Source organism: Chlorocebus sabaeus, chromosome 11 (assembly GCF_047675955.1).
Source record: "Chlorocebus sabaeus isolate Y175 chromosome 11, mChlSab1.0.hap1, whole genome shotgun sequence".
NCBI lineage: Eukaryota > Metazoa > Chordata > Mammalia > Primates > Cercopithecidae > Chlorocebus > Chlorocebus sabaeus.
The window spans coordinates 20,259,716-20,277,186 of record NC_132914.1 but is presented as its reverse complement, the minus strand read 5'-3'; the positions used below and the strand labels follow the sequence as shown (position 1 = coordinate 20,277,186).

The 17,471-nt window shown below is 38.5% G+C and overlaps 1 protein-coding gene across 5 annotated transcripts in view; it reads right to left on the bottom strand.

Annotated features, from left to right (window-relative positions):
• AEBP2 (AE binding protein 2) overlaps window positions 1–17,471 on the bottom strand; it is an 83,332-nt gene that overhangs the window by 43,695 nt on the left and 22,166 nt on the right. For all 5 annotated transcript variants that reach the window (XM_073020532.1, XM_073020531.1, XM_007967847.3 and 2 more), the window contains 2 exons: window positions 16,587–16,794; window positions 5,992–6,099 (listed from right to left, as the gene is read on the bottom strand). In XM_073020532.1, the coding sequence (XP_072876633.1) occupies window positions 5,992–6,099; window positions 16,587–16,794 (316 nt within the window). The remainder of the gene's footprint in view (window positions 1–5,991; window positions 6,100–16,586; window positions 16,795–17,471) is intronic.

Genomic DNA, 17,471 nt, shown 5'->3' with positions numbered 1-17,471 from the left:
AGCCATCCACCTGCTTTGGCCTCTCAAAGTGTGAGACCTACCATGCCTGGCCAGGATATACATTATTTTCATCAGGACATGGATAGACCAAGACAGACCATATGATAGGTCACAAAACAAGTCTCTATAAATTTAAGAAAATCTAAATTATATCAAGTATCCTATCAGACCACAGTGGAATGAAACTGGAAATTAACTCCAAAAGGAACCCTGAAAACTATACAAATACATGGAAATTAAATAATCTGCTCTGGAATAATCCTTGAGTCAACAATGATATCAAGGTGGAAATTAAAAAATTCTTTGAACAATAATATAATGTCACAACTTATCAAAACCACTGGGACACAGCAAAAGCGGTGCTAAGAGGACAAGTTCAAGCATTAAATGCCTACATCAAATGCCTGACAAGGTGGTTCATGCCTATAATCCCAGCACTTCAGGAGGCCTAGGCAGGTGGATCACCTGAGGTCAGGAGTTTGAGACCAATCTAGGCAACATGGTGAAACCCTGTAAAAATACTAAACTTAGCTGGGTATGGTGGCCCACACCTGTAATCTCAGCTTACCTGTGAGGCTGAGACAGGAGACTCACTTGAACCCAGGAAGCAGAGGTTGCAGTGAGTCGAGATCATGCTACTGCACTCCAGCCTGGACGATAGAGTGAGACTCTGTCTCAGAAAAAAGAAAAAAAAAAAGAAAAGTCTGAAAGGTCACAAATAGGCAATCTAAGGTCATACCTTAAGGAACGAGAGAAACAAGAAAGAACAAACAAAACCCAAACCCAGCAGAAGAAAATAAACAAATAACAAAGACTAGAACAGTGCTAAATGAAACCAAAAGAACAACAAAAATACAAAAGATAAATGAACAAGCTGGTTCTTTGAAAAGATAAAATTGATAGACCATTAATGAGACTAACCAAGAAAAGAAGAAAGATACTTAAATAAGCTCAATTAGAAACAAAATGAAAGATATTACAACCGATACCACAGAAATACAAAGATGATTCAAGGCTACTATGAATACCTTTACATGCACAAACTAGAAAATCTAAAGGAGAGGATAAACTCCGGGAAATATACAACCCTCCTAGATTACATCAGAAGAAATAAAAACTCTGAACAGACCAATAACAAGTAAGAGAGATTGAAACAGTAATAATGAATTGTCAACAAAAAGTCTGGGACCAGTTGGATTCACAGATGAATTCTATCAGACATTCAAAAAGACTTGGTGCCATTCTTAATGAAACTATTCCAAAAGACAGAGAAAGAGGGAATCCTCCCCTAAATCATTCTATGAAGCCAGTATCACCCTAATACCAAAATCAGGAAAGGACATAACAAAAAAATAAATCTACAGACCAACATCCCTGATAACACAGATGCAAAAATCCTCAACAAAATACTAGCTAACCGAATCCAACAGCCTATCAAAAAGGCAATCCACCATGATCAGCGGGTTTGGATGCAGGGATGGTTTAACATCCATCCACAAGTCAGTAAATGTGATGTATCACATAAAAAGAATTTTTTAAAAAATCATGTGATCTCAATAGATGCAGAAAAAGCATATAACAAAAAAATCCAGCATCCCTTTATGATTAAAACCCTCAGCAAAACTGGCATAGAAGTAACATACCTTAATGTAATAAAATGTATATATTACAAACCTACAGCCCATATTCTACTGAACGGGAAAAAGTTGAAAGCATTCACCGTGAGAAATGAGAACAAGACAAGGATGTCCACTCTTACCACTTCCATTCAACATAAGTACTGGATGTCCTAGCCAGAGCAATCAGAGAAAAGAAATAAAGGGCATCCAAATAGGTAAAGAGGAAGTCAAACTGTCGCTGTTTGCTGATGATATGATCGTGTATCTAGAAAACCCTAAAGACTCATCCAAAAAGCTTGTAGTCTGACAAACAAATTCAGTAATCTTTCAGGATACAAAACCAACATAAATTAGTAGCACTGTTCTACACCAACAATGACGAAGTTGAGAAAAAATCAAGAACTTAACCCCTATTACAACAGCTACAAAAAAATAAAATACTTAGGAATACACCTAACCAAGGAGGTGAAAGATGTCTACAAACAAAACTACAAAACACTGCTGAAAGAAATCATCAACACCACCAACAAAGGAAAACACATCCCATGCTCAGGGATGGGTAGAATTAATATTGCGAAAATGACAATACTGCCAAAAGCAATCTATAGATTCAATGCAATTCCCATCAAAGTACTATCATCAATCTTCACAGAACTAGAAACAATCCTAAAATTCATATGGAACCGGAAGAGAGCCCAGATAGCCAAAGCAAGACTAAGCAAAAAGAACAAATCTGGAGGCATCACATTATCTGACTTTCTATACTGCAAGGCTATAGTTACCAAAACAACATGGTCCTGGAATAAAATAGACACACAGACCAACATAATAGAGATCCCAAAAATTAAAGTCAAATATTGGTGACTCACGCGTGTAATCCCAGCATTTTGGGAGGCCTAAGCAGGCAGATCACTTCAGGTCAGGAGTTCGAGACCAGCCTGACCAACAGCGTAAAACCCTGTTTCTACTAAAAATACAAAAATTAGCTAGACATGGTGGCAGGCACTTGTAATCCCAGCTACTCAGGAGTCTGAGGCGGGAGAATTGCTTGAACTTGGGAGGCAGAGGTTGCAGTGAGTCAAGATCACGCCACTGCACTCTGGTCTGGGTGACAGAGTGAGACTGAGTCTCTAAAAAATAAACACAAAAAACCATAAAGTGGGGAAAGGATACCCTTTGCAACAAATGCTGCTGGGATAACTGCCAAGCCACATGCAGAAGAATGAAACTGGATCCTCATTTCTCACCTTACACAAAAATCAACTCAAGATGGAGCAAAGACTTAAATCTAACACCTTAAACCATAAAAATTCTGGAAGATAACATTGGAAAAACTCTTCCAGACATTGGCTTAGGCAGAGTGTTTATGACCAAGAACCCTAAAGCAAATGCAACAAGAACAAAAATAAACAGATGAAATCTAATTAAACTAAAGCTTCTGCATATAAAAAGAAATAATCAGCAGAATAAACAGACGACCCACAGAATGGGAGAAAATATTTGCAAACTATGCATCCAACAAAAGACTAGTGTCCAGAATCATAAGGAACTAAAAACAAATCAACAAGAAAAAAAGAATAATAATCTCATCGAAAAGTGGGCAAATGACATGAATAAGCATTTCTCAAAAGAAGATATACAACACAATACCACACAATACCACCTTATTGCTGGAAGAATGGCCACACTTTAAAAGGCAAAAAACAATAGATGTTGGCATGGATATGGTGAAAAGGGAACACTTTTACACTGCTGGTGAAAATATAAACTAATACAACCACTATAGAAAACCGTACAGAGATTTCTTAAATTAACTAAAAGTGGAACTACCATTTGATCCTGCAATCCCACCACTGGGTACCTATCCAGAGGGAAAAAAAGTCATTATATGAAAAAGACACTTGCACACATGTTTATAGCAGCACAACTCGCAACTGCAAAACTGGACCCAGTGTAAATCCCCTTCAATCAATAAGTGGATAAAGAAAAAGTGACATAGATATATATATATACGCGCGCGCACACACACACACACACACACACACCATGGAATACTACTCAAGCCATAAAAAGGAACAAAATATGGATTTCACAGAAACCTGGATGGAGTTGGAGACCATTAGTCTAAATGAAGTAATTCAGGAAAGGAAAACCAAGTATCATTTTGTTCTCATTTGTAATTAGGAGCTAAGCTGTGAGTAGGCATAAGAATGATATAATAGACTTTGGGGACTAGGAGGGAAGGGTGGGGGTGGTTAGGTATAAAAGACTACACACTGGGTACAGTGTACGCAGCTCAGGTGACAGGTGCACCAAAATCTCAGAAATCACCACTAAGGAATTTATTCAATGTAACCAAAAACCACCTGTTACCCAAAAACTATTCAAATTAGGGCCAGATGTGGTTAATCCCAGCACTTTGGGAGGCCGAGGTAGGCGGATCACAAGGTCAAGAGTTCAAGATCAGCCTGGCCAACATGGTGAAATCCCATCTCTACTAAGAATACAAAAATTTTCTGGGCGTGATGGCATGTGCCTGTAATCCCAGCTACTCGGGAGGCTGAGGCAGGAGAATCGCTTGAACCCAAGAGGGGGAGGTTGCAGTGAGCCAAGATCATGCCACTGCACTCCAGCCTGAGCGACAGAGCAAGACTCCATCTTGTGGTGGGGGGGAGACTATTCAAATTAAAACAAAAAAGCAAGGTACATATATACCATATAATATTTCAAGAATGGAAGAAACTTGGTTTATAGAAAAACAAGTAATCTGTGTATTTAAAGCTGCTCTAAAATTAAGTTTGTTTCTTTTTAAAGCAAGGTACAGACAGTATTTAATTTACTAGACTTTGGGTAAGAAAGGAGAATGAGACTACATATTTATCTGCTTGTGGATGCATAAGGAAGTACTAGAAAAAATCACAAGAAACAAATAATAATTACATATTTGGGAGGAAGGGGGGAAACAGGAACAAGAGAGAGACAAATAATTCTTAGTGTAAACTTTTGTTATAATGTTTTGTTGATTGTTTTTTCCAAAAAAGTTGTTTTTAAAAGCAACTCCACAAGAATTACCTCACTCTCTACAAAACCCAAGGGAAGTTACCGGCACAGTATTCATTCCAGTAAATGTGGTTTTAATAACTATTAAACTCCTTTAAACACAATCTTTTAATCTCTATGGTATATGCTACTTTCCATAAATAGAAACCAAAATATTTAATTTTTCATAAAAATAAATGGAAAAGATTTTTACAGAAACTTGCTCTTTATAAAGATTTCCCAGAACACATCTAATTTGACAAAAGTGATTTACAACTAATTACAACTAAACTCAGTAGTGTGACCTCAAAACTGAGTGAAAGGAATCAAGTCCTTTAATGTCCTACAACTTATTTATTTTATATAATAGTCAATGTTGTTTGCTAATGAAAATGTCAAAACCTTTGACAGTAAGAAAACATAACCAGACCACCAAGTATTAAAAAAAACCAACATGGCTTCCATTCATTAGTCTACCACTAGCTATTTTCAAGACCCTAATCCAACAGCAGCACTTCTGTACTTCAAATAGAAAGAAACAGATCAAATGAGCTTAATCTCCATCTACTTTTGAAATTCAATGTATGTACAAGAATGTTAAAACAAATGGTTGTTTTTAAAAAAATTTAGAGGAGCAAAATTATGCCTATTAGGAAACATGTCAGCTTAAGCTAACATTTAAAAGAAAACAACAGGCCGGGCGCGGTGGCTCATGCCTGTAATCCCAGCACTTTGGGAGGCCGAGGCAGGCGGATCACGAGGTCAGGAGATTGAAACCATCCTAGCCAACATGATGAAACCCTGTCTCTACTAAAATACAAAAAATTAGGCGGGCGTGGTGGCGGGCACCAGCTACTCGGGAGGCTGAGGCAGGAGAATGGTGTGAACCTGGGAGGCGGAGCTTGCAGTGAGCTGAGATCACACCACTGCCCTCCAGCATGGCAACAGAGCAAGACTCTCTCTCCAAAAAAAAAAAAAAAAAAAAAAAAAAAAAAGCCAGCCAGGCGGCGCCAGTAGCTCACGCCTGTAATCCCACCACTCTGGGTGGCCGAGGCGGGAGAATCACCTGAGGTCAAGGGTTTGAGACCAGCCTGGCCAACATGGTGAAACACCATCTCTACTAAAAGTACAAAAATTAGCCAGGTGTGGTGGCATACGCCTGTAGTCCCAGCTACTCAGGAGGATGAGGCAGGAAAATCGCTTGAACAACAGGTGGAGGCTGCAGGGAGCCAAGATGGCACCATTGCACTCCAGCCTGGGCAACAGTGTGAGACTCTGTGTCATAAATAAATAAATAAATAAATAAATAAAATTTATACACATACATCCTTACCTTGAAAGGTTTGTCTCCACTGTGTGTCAGCATGTGCCTTTGTAACCAACTTTGACTGGTAGATGGAGTGTTATATACTTTACAACCTTTCCATAAGCAAACAAATACCTGTTAAGAAAAACAAAGCCATATTAATTTTCATGACTTATCTCAAGAAGAGTTTGATTCCTCATACATTCAAATTAACATGTTACAAGTCTTCAACTGACAAGAGCTAGAGAATGTACAAGCCAATCAAAATGCTTAATATAAACTGTCAAAACATCCTAGTATGAGCCATCCTTAATGCTACTGACCACACCTTCAGTAAGGAATAGGAACACAGATCACAGAATACCATTCAGAAGGAAACATATATAACATTAGCAATATATCCCTCGGAACTGAGACCATGGGCCATTATTTACATTTTTGTATTTACTGCACAAAAGAACAAACATCTATTAATTTTAAATAGCAGGAAAATATAAAGGCATAAAAAATTAATGAAATGACCAATAAATATTAATTAGAAGACACTGATATTTTCAACTTCAAAGAATGAATGAAAATTATCAAATTACAATTTTTTACTGGTGATATCCTGGTCTCACAAGCATACTAACAATATTTGTTCTTATATTGTTGTAATCATGAAGAATTATTTCTATCTCGATTATGACATAGAGACATATTCGAGACCCTGTCTGGAATACGAAATTTTGTTATGAAACAAACACAAAATATTAAGTTAATATAGTAATAAAAACAACAGACATGAGCTACCATACTTTCATCACAGATCCACATTCTAGGTTCAGGGTACTAAGTATAACTAGGTGTGGAAAGCACCAAAACTAACAAACTAATCTTTATCATCTTCCTACCAGTGACATGTCAGTTTCCTAACTGATGATATTTCCATCAAACCAAACACTGAAAACTGCTTCCCAATATCAGGAAAAAAAGGGTCTACCACAATCATTATCTTGAAAGAACCACTTAAAGGCTCTGTTCTTTTCTAAGCTAAGAACAATCATAGAGTCACACTTTGAAGACTGTAATACACTACATACATATAGAACACAAGACAGATATACAATCTTTCTTCAGCCAGCCTAAAATAAAAACTTTTAATAGACTAGAAAAACTGACAGTCTATAAACAAATAATTGAGGTCAATTTTTACTCAAAAACAATATCATCTTATGTCAAATAGGAATAACAAGGTAATACCAACACTGCCATTTGACAAGACTGTTTAGAGAAGTTACTACATATCCTGACTCCACAACGAATTTGCTAGTTTCTTTAAGTATGAGATAAAGGAACTCATAACATTACCTCCTTCATACTCAAAATTCCCAACCCTAGAACATGTTTATAAACTAATGGCCAAGGTTCTCAGAGTTAAAAGTAACTTTTAAAAATAAATCTAGGAACAGAAAAAAATACAAAGCAATACTTATATGCACCCGACGTGGTGGCTCACACCGGCAATTTCAGCACTCTGGGAGGCCGACGGGGATGGCTTGAGCTCAGGAGTTCGAGACCAGCCTGGGCAACATGGCAAAACCCTGTCTCTACAAAAGTAACAAAAAAAATTGGCTAGGCATAATGGCATATGCACCTGTAGTCCCAGCTACTCAGGGGCGGTAAAGGGGGGGGTGTGGTAGCTGAGGCAGGATGATTGATCGAGCCCAAGAGATGAAGGCTGCAGTGAGCCATGATGGCACTACTGCACTCCAGTGTAGGTGACAGAGTGAGACCTTCTCTCCAAAAAAAAAAAAAAGCAAAAAACAAAAAACAAAAAACTTAAATGCTATAGAAATTAATTGTTTAATAATCACACATGGGTAATTAATGCTATCAATTTTTGAAATCAAGACTACTAGATTCCCCATGCACAGTGGCTCACACCTCTAACCCCAGCACTTTGGAAGGCCAAAGCAGGAGGACTGCTTGAGCCCAGGAATGAGGCCAGCCTGGGCAACATGCCATAACCCTGTCTATACAAAATATACAAAAATTAACCAGGCATGGTGGTGTCCACCTGTAGTCCCAGCTACTTAGAAGGCTGAGGTGGGAGAATTGCTTGAGCCAGAGAGGGCAAAGCTACAGTGAGCTGCTATGATTATGCCATTGCACTCCAGCCTGGGCAGTAAGAGATAGATCCTGTCTCAAAAAAAACAAAACAAAACAAAACAAAAACTACCACTAGACTCAAAGTCTTATTTTTCAATCCAAGTAATAAAGAGGAGGAATGAGGAGTTGGTTTAAAATTCTCTCAGAAATCATACTATTAGTTTGGTGTGCAAGTAATTGCTGTTTTTGCCATTAATGTAACTGAAAAAAAGGCAATTACTTGGGCACCAACCTAATACATAAACAGAAATGCCTTAAAGAAAGTATTTGGGAACAGTATCAACATTCCTGTAACAACTTTTGTGACAGAAGGATTCTCCTTAACGTTAAAAGGATTCTTAAGTGACCCCTCCCCGCCCCACTCTGCAATACTCTTAAAGATAGAATTTAGTTCCTTCGAAATAAGCACTGCCTCTACCTAACAATACTCAATCACTAAATTTGGTGAAAACAGTAGTATCCGGCTTCTATTTTTTTTTTCTATGAGCAAACATGACTATAGAGATAATGGCAGGTCTGAAATTACATTGGATACGGCCTTGGTTAGTAACTATGGTCTAGACTCTACATGGAATAATCTCTAGTAACACAATTAAGACAACACCTTCAGATTCAAAGAAAAACCATAATCTTCAACCTAGTGAATTTTATACCAAATGAAGTAGGTGTAAAAAGATCAAAGTTAACTGTGTTTAGCTATATTGGGGTGAAATGTTTAGCAAGATCCAAAAAAGGCCTGGTGTAATGGCTCACGCCTGTAATCCCAACACTTTGGGAGGCCGAGGTGGGTGAATCACTTGAGGCAGGAGTTCGAGACCGGCCTGACCAACACGGTAAAACCATGTCTCTAGTAAAAATACAAAATTAGCCGAGTGTGGTGGCACACGCCTGTAATCCCAGCTACTCAGGAGGCTGAGGAAGGAGAATCGCTGGAACCCGGGAGGCGGAGGTGACAGTGAGCTGAGATTGCACCATTGCACTCAAACCTGGGAAACGAGCAAAACTCCATCTTAAAAAAGAAAAAGAAAAAAGAAAGATCCACAATAAAAACAACACAAAACTGTTCGAGGCTATTATTTCCTTTCCTAACCTGTATTAGGATGACGTTTTGATAAAAATATTCCCAAATCTGACAAAAGGGTCTTCTTCAAACCTGAGACTTTTTAGATGTATAACATGTGAAAAATATTTTTATACTATTTTTAGAAACTCTCCTATTGTTAAGATTAACTCTGAAAAATCAAATACCATAGGATTCCAATAATATCCAAATTTGGAAGGAGTATGTTCAAGAATATAATTTGCCATGGTTCTCCTATTTTAAAATGAATTAAGGTCTGGCTATTTTAACAGAATAAGCCACAGGGGTCCAAAGTCTAGTCTCTCATGATACAGCAAATTGTGTCATATTAGGCTGTATTAGACATAACAGAAATAGAAAACAACCTGCTGAGCATAGTGACTCGTGCCTAGAATCCCAGCTGCTCCGGCGGCTGAGGCAGGATGATGGCTACAAGACAGATTTTCAGACCAGTATGGGCAACACAGCAAGATCCCAACTCTGAAAACGTTTAAAGTAGCCAGACATAGTGATGTATGCCTATAGTCCCAGCTACTACACTGAGGTAAAAGGACTGCCTGAGTCCAGGAGTTTGAGGCTACGTGAGCTAAGATCATGCCACTGCACTCCGACTGGATCCAACAGTGGGATCCTAGATAAATATTTTTTTGAAAGAAGATAAACTGAATTCAGTCCAGCTCTTTCACTTTGCAGCTATGTAATCTTGGAAGAATCATCTACTTCCTTTTTCATCAGAAATACTCTGAGCACACATTTGGTAAGTCCAAAACACTACGAAAATAGAAGTCATATTATCTCAGAAAGATCAGTCAATGAAATAACTGGGTTTATATTAGACACCGAAGGTTCCTTCTGAAAATAACTGCCATCAGGTTTTCCTGCCAGAATGTCCAAGAAAAAAAATTTTTAACTCACACAGCCATTAAAAGAATATCTTTGGGCCAGGTGTAGTGGCTCACGCCTATAATCCCAGCACTCTGAGAGGCTGAGGTGAGTAGATCACTTGAGGTCAGGAGTTCAAGACCAGCCTGACCAACATGGTGAAATCCCACCTCTACTAAAAATACAAAAACTTAACCAGGTGTGATGACACATGCCTGTAATCCCAGCTACTTGGGAGACTGAGGCAGGAGGACTGCTTGAACCTAGGAGGCGGAAGTTGCGGTGAGCTGAGATGGCCCCACTACACCCCAGCCTGGGTGACAGAAAGAGACTCCATCTCAAAAAACATACATATATATTTTGGACTGCCAAAGAAATCTTCAAGTTTACAAGGGCCTTACACATGAGATGTAGATGTCTAAAATTTCAGTGTTTACAGGGAGGTTTCGGCTTTCTGTTAAGAACTCTACAAAGTACTGAGTTTCTATCAGAACAGGTTTTACCTTCAGGAATCTTCTCCAAAACCCAAAGTCAGTAAGGACGGTACAAACCTGGGAGCCAAGAGTTGTCTGAGTCTCCTTCACTTTGGTTAATATCCTTGAACCAGTGTATGAACCAGTGCATCCTTGTACCAGTGTATGTATCTGAATGTATTTGAATGGCCTATATTTAAAATGGCTTGTATGATAGTACAGACAAACGCACAAACACCTATGCACCTGAAGAGCACAAATGAATCCATGAAATCTTTCTGTAAATAAATGAAAAATCCACTGCAAAAAAATGCAAAGTTAACCTGCCTGAGTAAATTCAGTTATTACCAGTAAATTAAAATCAGCCAAATATATTCTAAACGCAGAGCAAGTTAACGGAATAATCTACATGCCAAAATAAAGGCCTAATTATACTGAGTGAATGATCTTGTTTTCAGTAAAATGGCACAAAAAGAAAAGAGCGACACCATCTAAAGTCAGGTAGGCCAGCTGAGTGCGGTGGTACATGCCTGGAATCCCAGGAACTCAAGAAGCTGAGGTGGGAGCACTGCTTAAGCCCAGGAGTTGGAAAACATAGTAAGACTCTGTCTCATTAACAAAAAAAAAAAAAAAAAACACACAAAAGTCAGGCAGAGGGGGTGGACAGATGATTCCATGGTACCATCAAGCCTTATTTTTCTTTTCTTTTTTTTTTTTTTAAAATGAGACAGAGTCTTGCTCTATCATCCAGGCTGTAAGGCAGAGGCACAATCATAGCTCACTGCAACCTTGACCTCCTGAGCGCTATAGTTAACTGGACTCATTCAAGTCTTCCAATAACATCGTATCATATTCCTCCCTTGCCCAAAACCGCCTCGCTTTGCCTCTCAGCAAAAAAACACACCAAAGAATATATGCAAAAGTAAACCTGAAATGACACAGAAAATAAATCCTGTATCAAGAAATCTAAACAGCTTTCCAGAAATTGTTTTTATGTGAGAAATAGCTGAGAAAGAAAGAGCAGTAATATATTTTACACTGAGCCTCTAAAGTCCTATAAGTTCCCCACTTTCCAAGACTTAGGTGTATATTAAGAGGACACTGGGATTTGAAATTTGATTAGTAAGATAACTCAGAGCCTAATCTTCAGAAATCAGTCACACACAGAAGAACGGACCTAGGCCAGGCACGGTGGCTCAGGCCTGTAATCCCAGCACTTTGGGAGCCAGAGGCAGGTGGATCACCTGAGGTCAGGAGTTCGAGACTAGGCTGGCCAACATGGTGAAACCCCATCTCTACTAAAAATACAAAAGTCAGTCAGGTGTGGTGGAGCATACCTGTAGTAACAGCAACTTAGGAGGCTGACATAGGAGAATCACTCAAACCTGGGAGGTGGAGGTTGCAGTGAGCGGAGATTGCACCACTGCACTCCAGCCTGGGCAACAGTAACAAAATTCTATCATATTTAACACTAAAGATAGGTTTGATTCTCTTTTTGCCTGTTTTGTTTTTATTTTTGAAATTGTAGAAAGCACTCTAATGATTTTTTTTTTAAAAAAAGGTGTATTGGTTGGGGCATGGTGGCTCACGCCTGTAATCCTAGCACTTTGGGAAGCCAAGGCAAGACCAGTATGGGCAACACAGTGAGACCTCATCTCTAAGAAAAAAAAGATGTATTCATAATTTGGTGTTTAAATGATTAGTTTGATTTTAATGTAGAAATCAGGCCAGGAAAATCTAAACTTCACTTGACTTCAGCCTCCAAAGAAGTCCACATGAACATAGCAACATAAACAGCTTAAAAGGGGGAAAAAAACAATGCTAAGTGGTTATATAATGGTTTTGCTTTTCTCCCCAGGGCAAAGATTATAGTGGAATGAGAAAAAGAACATAAATTAATATAGTTTAGATCTTGCTAACTTACTGCTCCAGTAAAATTGTCATCTTTCAATAATCAGAAGCATAAAATCTTCTAGGGTTACCCATTTTTTCCTCATCTGTTTCTGTTCCATGATGACACTTTAACACTTAAGAGAGAAAGAAGAAATAAGAAATCTAAAAAAATAATTAGGCCAACAAAATCAGGTGTTTTCTACTTATATTAGATACCTACAACAGTCAAACACACAGAGATAGAAAGTAGAACTGTGGTTACCAGGAGCTAGTGGGAGCAGACAGTAAGTTTGTTTAATGGATATACATTTCAAGTCGGGATGATAATTTACAAGTTCTGGAGACAGTGAGTGACAATTACACAATAAGGTGAATGTACTTAAAGCCCCTGAACTGTATATTAAAATTGTTTTTTGTTCTTTTTTTTGAGACAGGATCTCACTCTGTCATCCAGGCTGGAGTGCAGTGGCGCGATCTCACAGCACCTCAACCTCCTAGGCTCAAGCAATTCTCCCACCTCATCCCCCTGAGTGGCTAAGACCACAGGCATGTGCCACCACACCCAGCTAATTTTTGTAGAGACAGGATTTTGTCATGCTGCCCAGGCTGGCCTGAAAACTCCTGAGCTCAAGCGATCTACCTGCCTCAGCTTTCCAAAGTGCTGGGATTACTGTGCCCAGCCAAAAATGTTTTTGTTTTCTTAAAGTTCATTTCAAAGAAAAAAAATCTGATGTTCCAACCAACAATTACTCTTCAAAACACAAAACCTGCTAGGCATGGTGGCTCACACCTGTAATTCCAGCACCTTGGGAGGCTGAGGAGGACGATCAGGTCCTCCTCAGGAACTCCTTAGGTCAGGAGTTCAAGACCAGCCTGGCCAACATGGTGAAACCCCATCCACACTAAAAATACAAAAATTGGCTGGGCGTGGTGGTGCACACTTGTAATCCCAGCTACTTGAGATGCTGAGGCAGGAGAATTGCTTGAACCCGAGAGGCAGAGGTTGTAGTGAGCTGAGGTCGTGCCACTGCACTCCAGCCGGGTCAACAGAGATTCCATCTCAAAAAAAAAAAAAGAAAAGAAAAGAAAAAACAAACACAAAAGTCAATCTCAAAGCACAAAATCAGATCAAGTTTTCTTGTCTTTTATAATAGTACCAAGTTTTCAAATTCTCATTCATATTTTATCATTCAAAACACATAGTCTATTGTAATCTCAGCACTTTCAGAGACCAAGACGGGCAGATCGCTGGAGTCCAGGAGTTGGAGACCAGCCTGGGCAACATGGTGAAACCTCATCTCTACAAACAAACAAACCATAGTCTATATCCTAATGACTGGTGTGTAGGAAAAAACTGGGATGCATTTTCTACATTATTTGATCCTTCACATTTATAGTTTAGCAAATAATGTCCTTCAAAGATCAGGACTCCTATCTTTGGTCAAAATAGCATTACTCTTTTTATTTTATTTTATTTTTTGAGACAGAGTCTCATTCTGTCACCCAGGCTGGAGTGAAGTGGTGCGATCTCAGCTCACTGTAACCTCCGCCTCCCGGGTTCAAGCGGTTCTCCTGCCTCAGCCTCCCCAGTAGCTGGGACTGCAGGGGCGCACAAACATACCCAGCTAATTTTTGTATTTTTAGTAGAGATGGGGTTTCACCATATTGGCCAGGCTGGTCTCAAACTCCTGACCTCGTGATCCGTCTGCCTCAGCCTCCCAAAGAGCTAAGATTACAGGCACGAGCCACCGCGCCTGGCCAAACAGCTTTACTCTTAAAATTAGCTACAGAATCTTATTATTGGTAATCAAGTGATATTTTGAACAAGGGTTCAAGAAATGACATGGGAGATTTTTCATTTCAATATTACACTTACAGGACAAATGCCAACATTTCATGTCTAATTCTATAATATCAGCAATGTACATGTATATAGTTACTGTGATTACATGATATATTTATTTTAAAAATCAGTCTTGGCCGGGTGCGGTGGCTCACACTTGTAATCCCAGCATTTTGGGAGGCCGAGGAGGGTGGACCACCTGAGGTCAGGAGTTCGAGACCAGCCTGGCTAACATGGTGAAATCCCGTCTCTACCAAAAATACAAAAAAAACTAGCTGGGCATGGTGGCTCACGCCTGTAATCCCAGCTACTCGGGAGGCTGAGGCAGGACAATCACCTGAACCCAGGAGGCAGAGGCTGCAGTGACCTGAGACCACACCATTGCACTACAGACTGGGCAACGAGAACCAAACTCTGTCTCAAAAAAAAAAAAAATTAATTAATTAATTAAAAAAATAATAAAAATCAGACTGTAATTGCATTTTTTCCAAAAATCTGGAAAGGGGTGAAATTCTCATCAGGTTGTATGCCAACTCAACTTGCGGGATTCCAAGACTCAGAAATGTGAAATTCTTCCGCTCCCACATCTACTAAGAGAAGCCCAGTGATCTTCCAAATAGCTCATGGTTCTATATACAGTTGCTAAGTCAAGTGACAAAAAAGCATCATGCCATGATGCTCAAAAATGGTATATACCAAGTGACATCAAGTACTGGCTTACAAAAAGCAGATCTACAAAAGCCAGAAAACCAACTTGCTAAGATATTTCACTCTAAGTATCTAACATACAGCTTGGGGGAGAAGACTGGGTTACCACAGTAGCCTAACCACTGAGCTGGGTTTTACACTGAAAATACCGTATGATGGACACAGTTAATTAACAAATTATAGGTAAGTATAACATTTTACTGATTACTCAGACATCATACCTATTAACTCTAACAAGAAGACAAATGTACAAGTGTTTACTTATCAAGTTTGAGTAATCAAAAGACTGCTGACACATTATAATATATTGTGACAGGGAAGAATATGTCTTAAAAGAAATTTCGGCCACATACGGTGACTCACGCCTATAATCCCAGCACTCTGGGAGGCCAAGGTGGGCGGATCACTTGAGTTCACGAGTTCGAGACCAGCCTAGCCAACATGGCAAAACCCCATCTCTACTAAAAATACAAACAAAAATTAGCCAGGCATGGTAGCGAGCACCTGTAATCCCAGCTACTCAGGAGGTTGAGGCAGGAGAATCACTTGAACCCAGGAGGCAGAGGCTGTGGTGAGCCAAGATCACGCCACTGCACTCCAGCCTGGGCAACAGAGCAAGACTCCATCTCAAAAAAAAAAAAAAAAAAAAATTCAAGTATGACATCACTGCTTAAAATGTTAGAAATGTTGACTTGGCTGGATGTTTAAAAAAAAAGATCAATACTATACTCTAAGTATCAACAGAACCTTGGAAACAGTTATCCACTAACTTAAACCATGATGGTTTTTACTATGTTAGTTATCTGTTCTTCAATAGTGATGGCAGGCTGATAAGAAATGTGTGGCCTAATACTAATAAATTACCTGCCCTTACACTGTGACATTAATTTCTGAAAAATGCACTAAGTATGATAATTATTCAACAAAAATCTAGGTAAAGCTGAAACAATGTATAAATTAATATTCTGGCACATTACTTTTGGCTTACCCATTTGCTTAGCTCTTTATTCAGTACCTAATAGAAGTTACATGAACTGACACAATTAAATGTATTCCTGAAAGGATATAGGTCAATACTGACGAATCAGAACTTTCCATCTAAATCAGTTCTGTCAAGACCTGGGAAAGATTATCAACTCTCACTCACAAATAATGAGTTCAGGTTGTCATTTAATAGAATTGCATATACTAATCCTGGTACCAATAGTCTCCCCAGTTAATTTAAGCATCAGGAATAATTTAGGATCCTCTAACAAAGGAAAACCAAGACAGTGCTAATTCTAAATGTTCTCAACTCAAAACATCAGAACCCTGGAATACACTGTATTCACTTATAATACTGTCACCTACTATATTTTTAAAAGTCTAATTTCTTCAAAATAACGTATCTAAAAGCAAACTAAAATCCAACACATATCCTATTTTTATTTGATTCTATCAAGTATATGGGAAATAATTATTAAAAATTCACTTGAAAAAATTAAGCCTGTGTAAAAATAATCCCAAATTACTTTCAGCAAAAAAGCCTAACTAGCAATTATAATAAAACTAACGAAAACAGGGAGTGAAAAAAAGAAATGACAAAACCAACCCCTCCTCGCTGACCATCTACATGTATGGAACGGATGTGATCTGCCAGATCTGGGCTAGAGTTGAAGCAAGCCTGGCACTGGTCCCAACAACAATTATAGGCAATATTTTTGCTTGAAGAAGTAGTGCTTCCTTGTCCATTCATCATTGCTGGAGTTGAACGCCCACTGGAAATTGTGCTGTCTACATCCATTATAGTACTGCTTATGCTACAAAAGAAGAAAAAAGGCTGTGTTATTCCTAGAAATATACTAACATGAATATGATCTTATAAATATTTAATTAAGATTACCACTTGACATTCTGCTCCATGTGAGCAAAGCATAGTAACCATATTCTCCATTAGAAAACAACAATGCTTTGATATTAATTAGTTGGCAATGAAGTACAAATCAAGACAGAAACATGACAGTACCTCAAAATCAGATATGGAATAATTTAAGCAACTTTTGGCAGGCATGAACTTAATACTATATCTTACAGAAAACAAACCACACCCACACCCACACACAGCTTATCACATCTCACCCCTTCCACAGTTCAAAGCAGCAAGAGAAAGTAAGAGTTTCCAGCTGTAAATAATACATAATCAAAGCATTATCTTTATGGCTCTGCAAATCACTTGTTGACCTGAAATCTCTTCTAATCATTAATCTGAAAATATAACTGCTGCCACATCCTACTCCTTTTCATATCAAAGAATTGGGGAGATTTTGCAGTATTTTCTCTGCTAAATAAAAAAGCAGAAGAGAGAAAACTGGTCTCTGATTTTTCTAAAGTCCAAATAAAAAATCTTTTCCTGACCCTAAAATTTTATTTTATTTTTTTAACTCATCTCTAGCCATAAAAACAAGACTGAAAATGTCAATCAATTCCTTTTAATTTT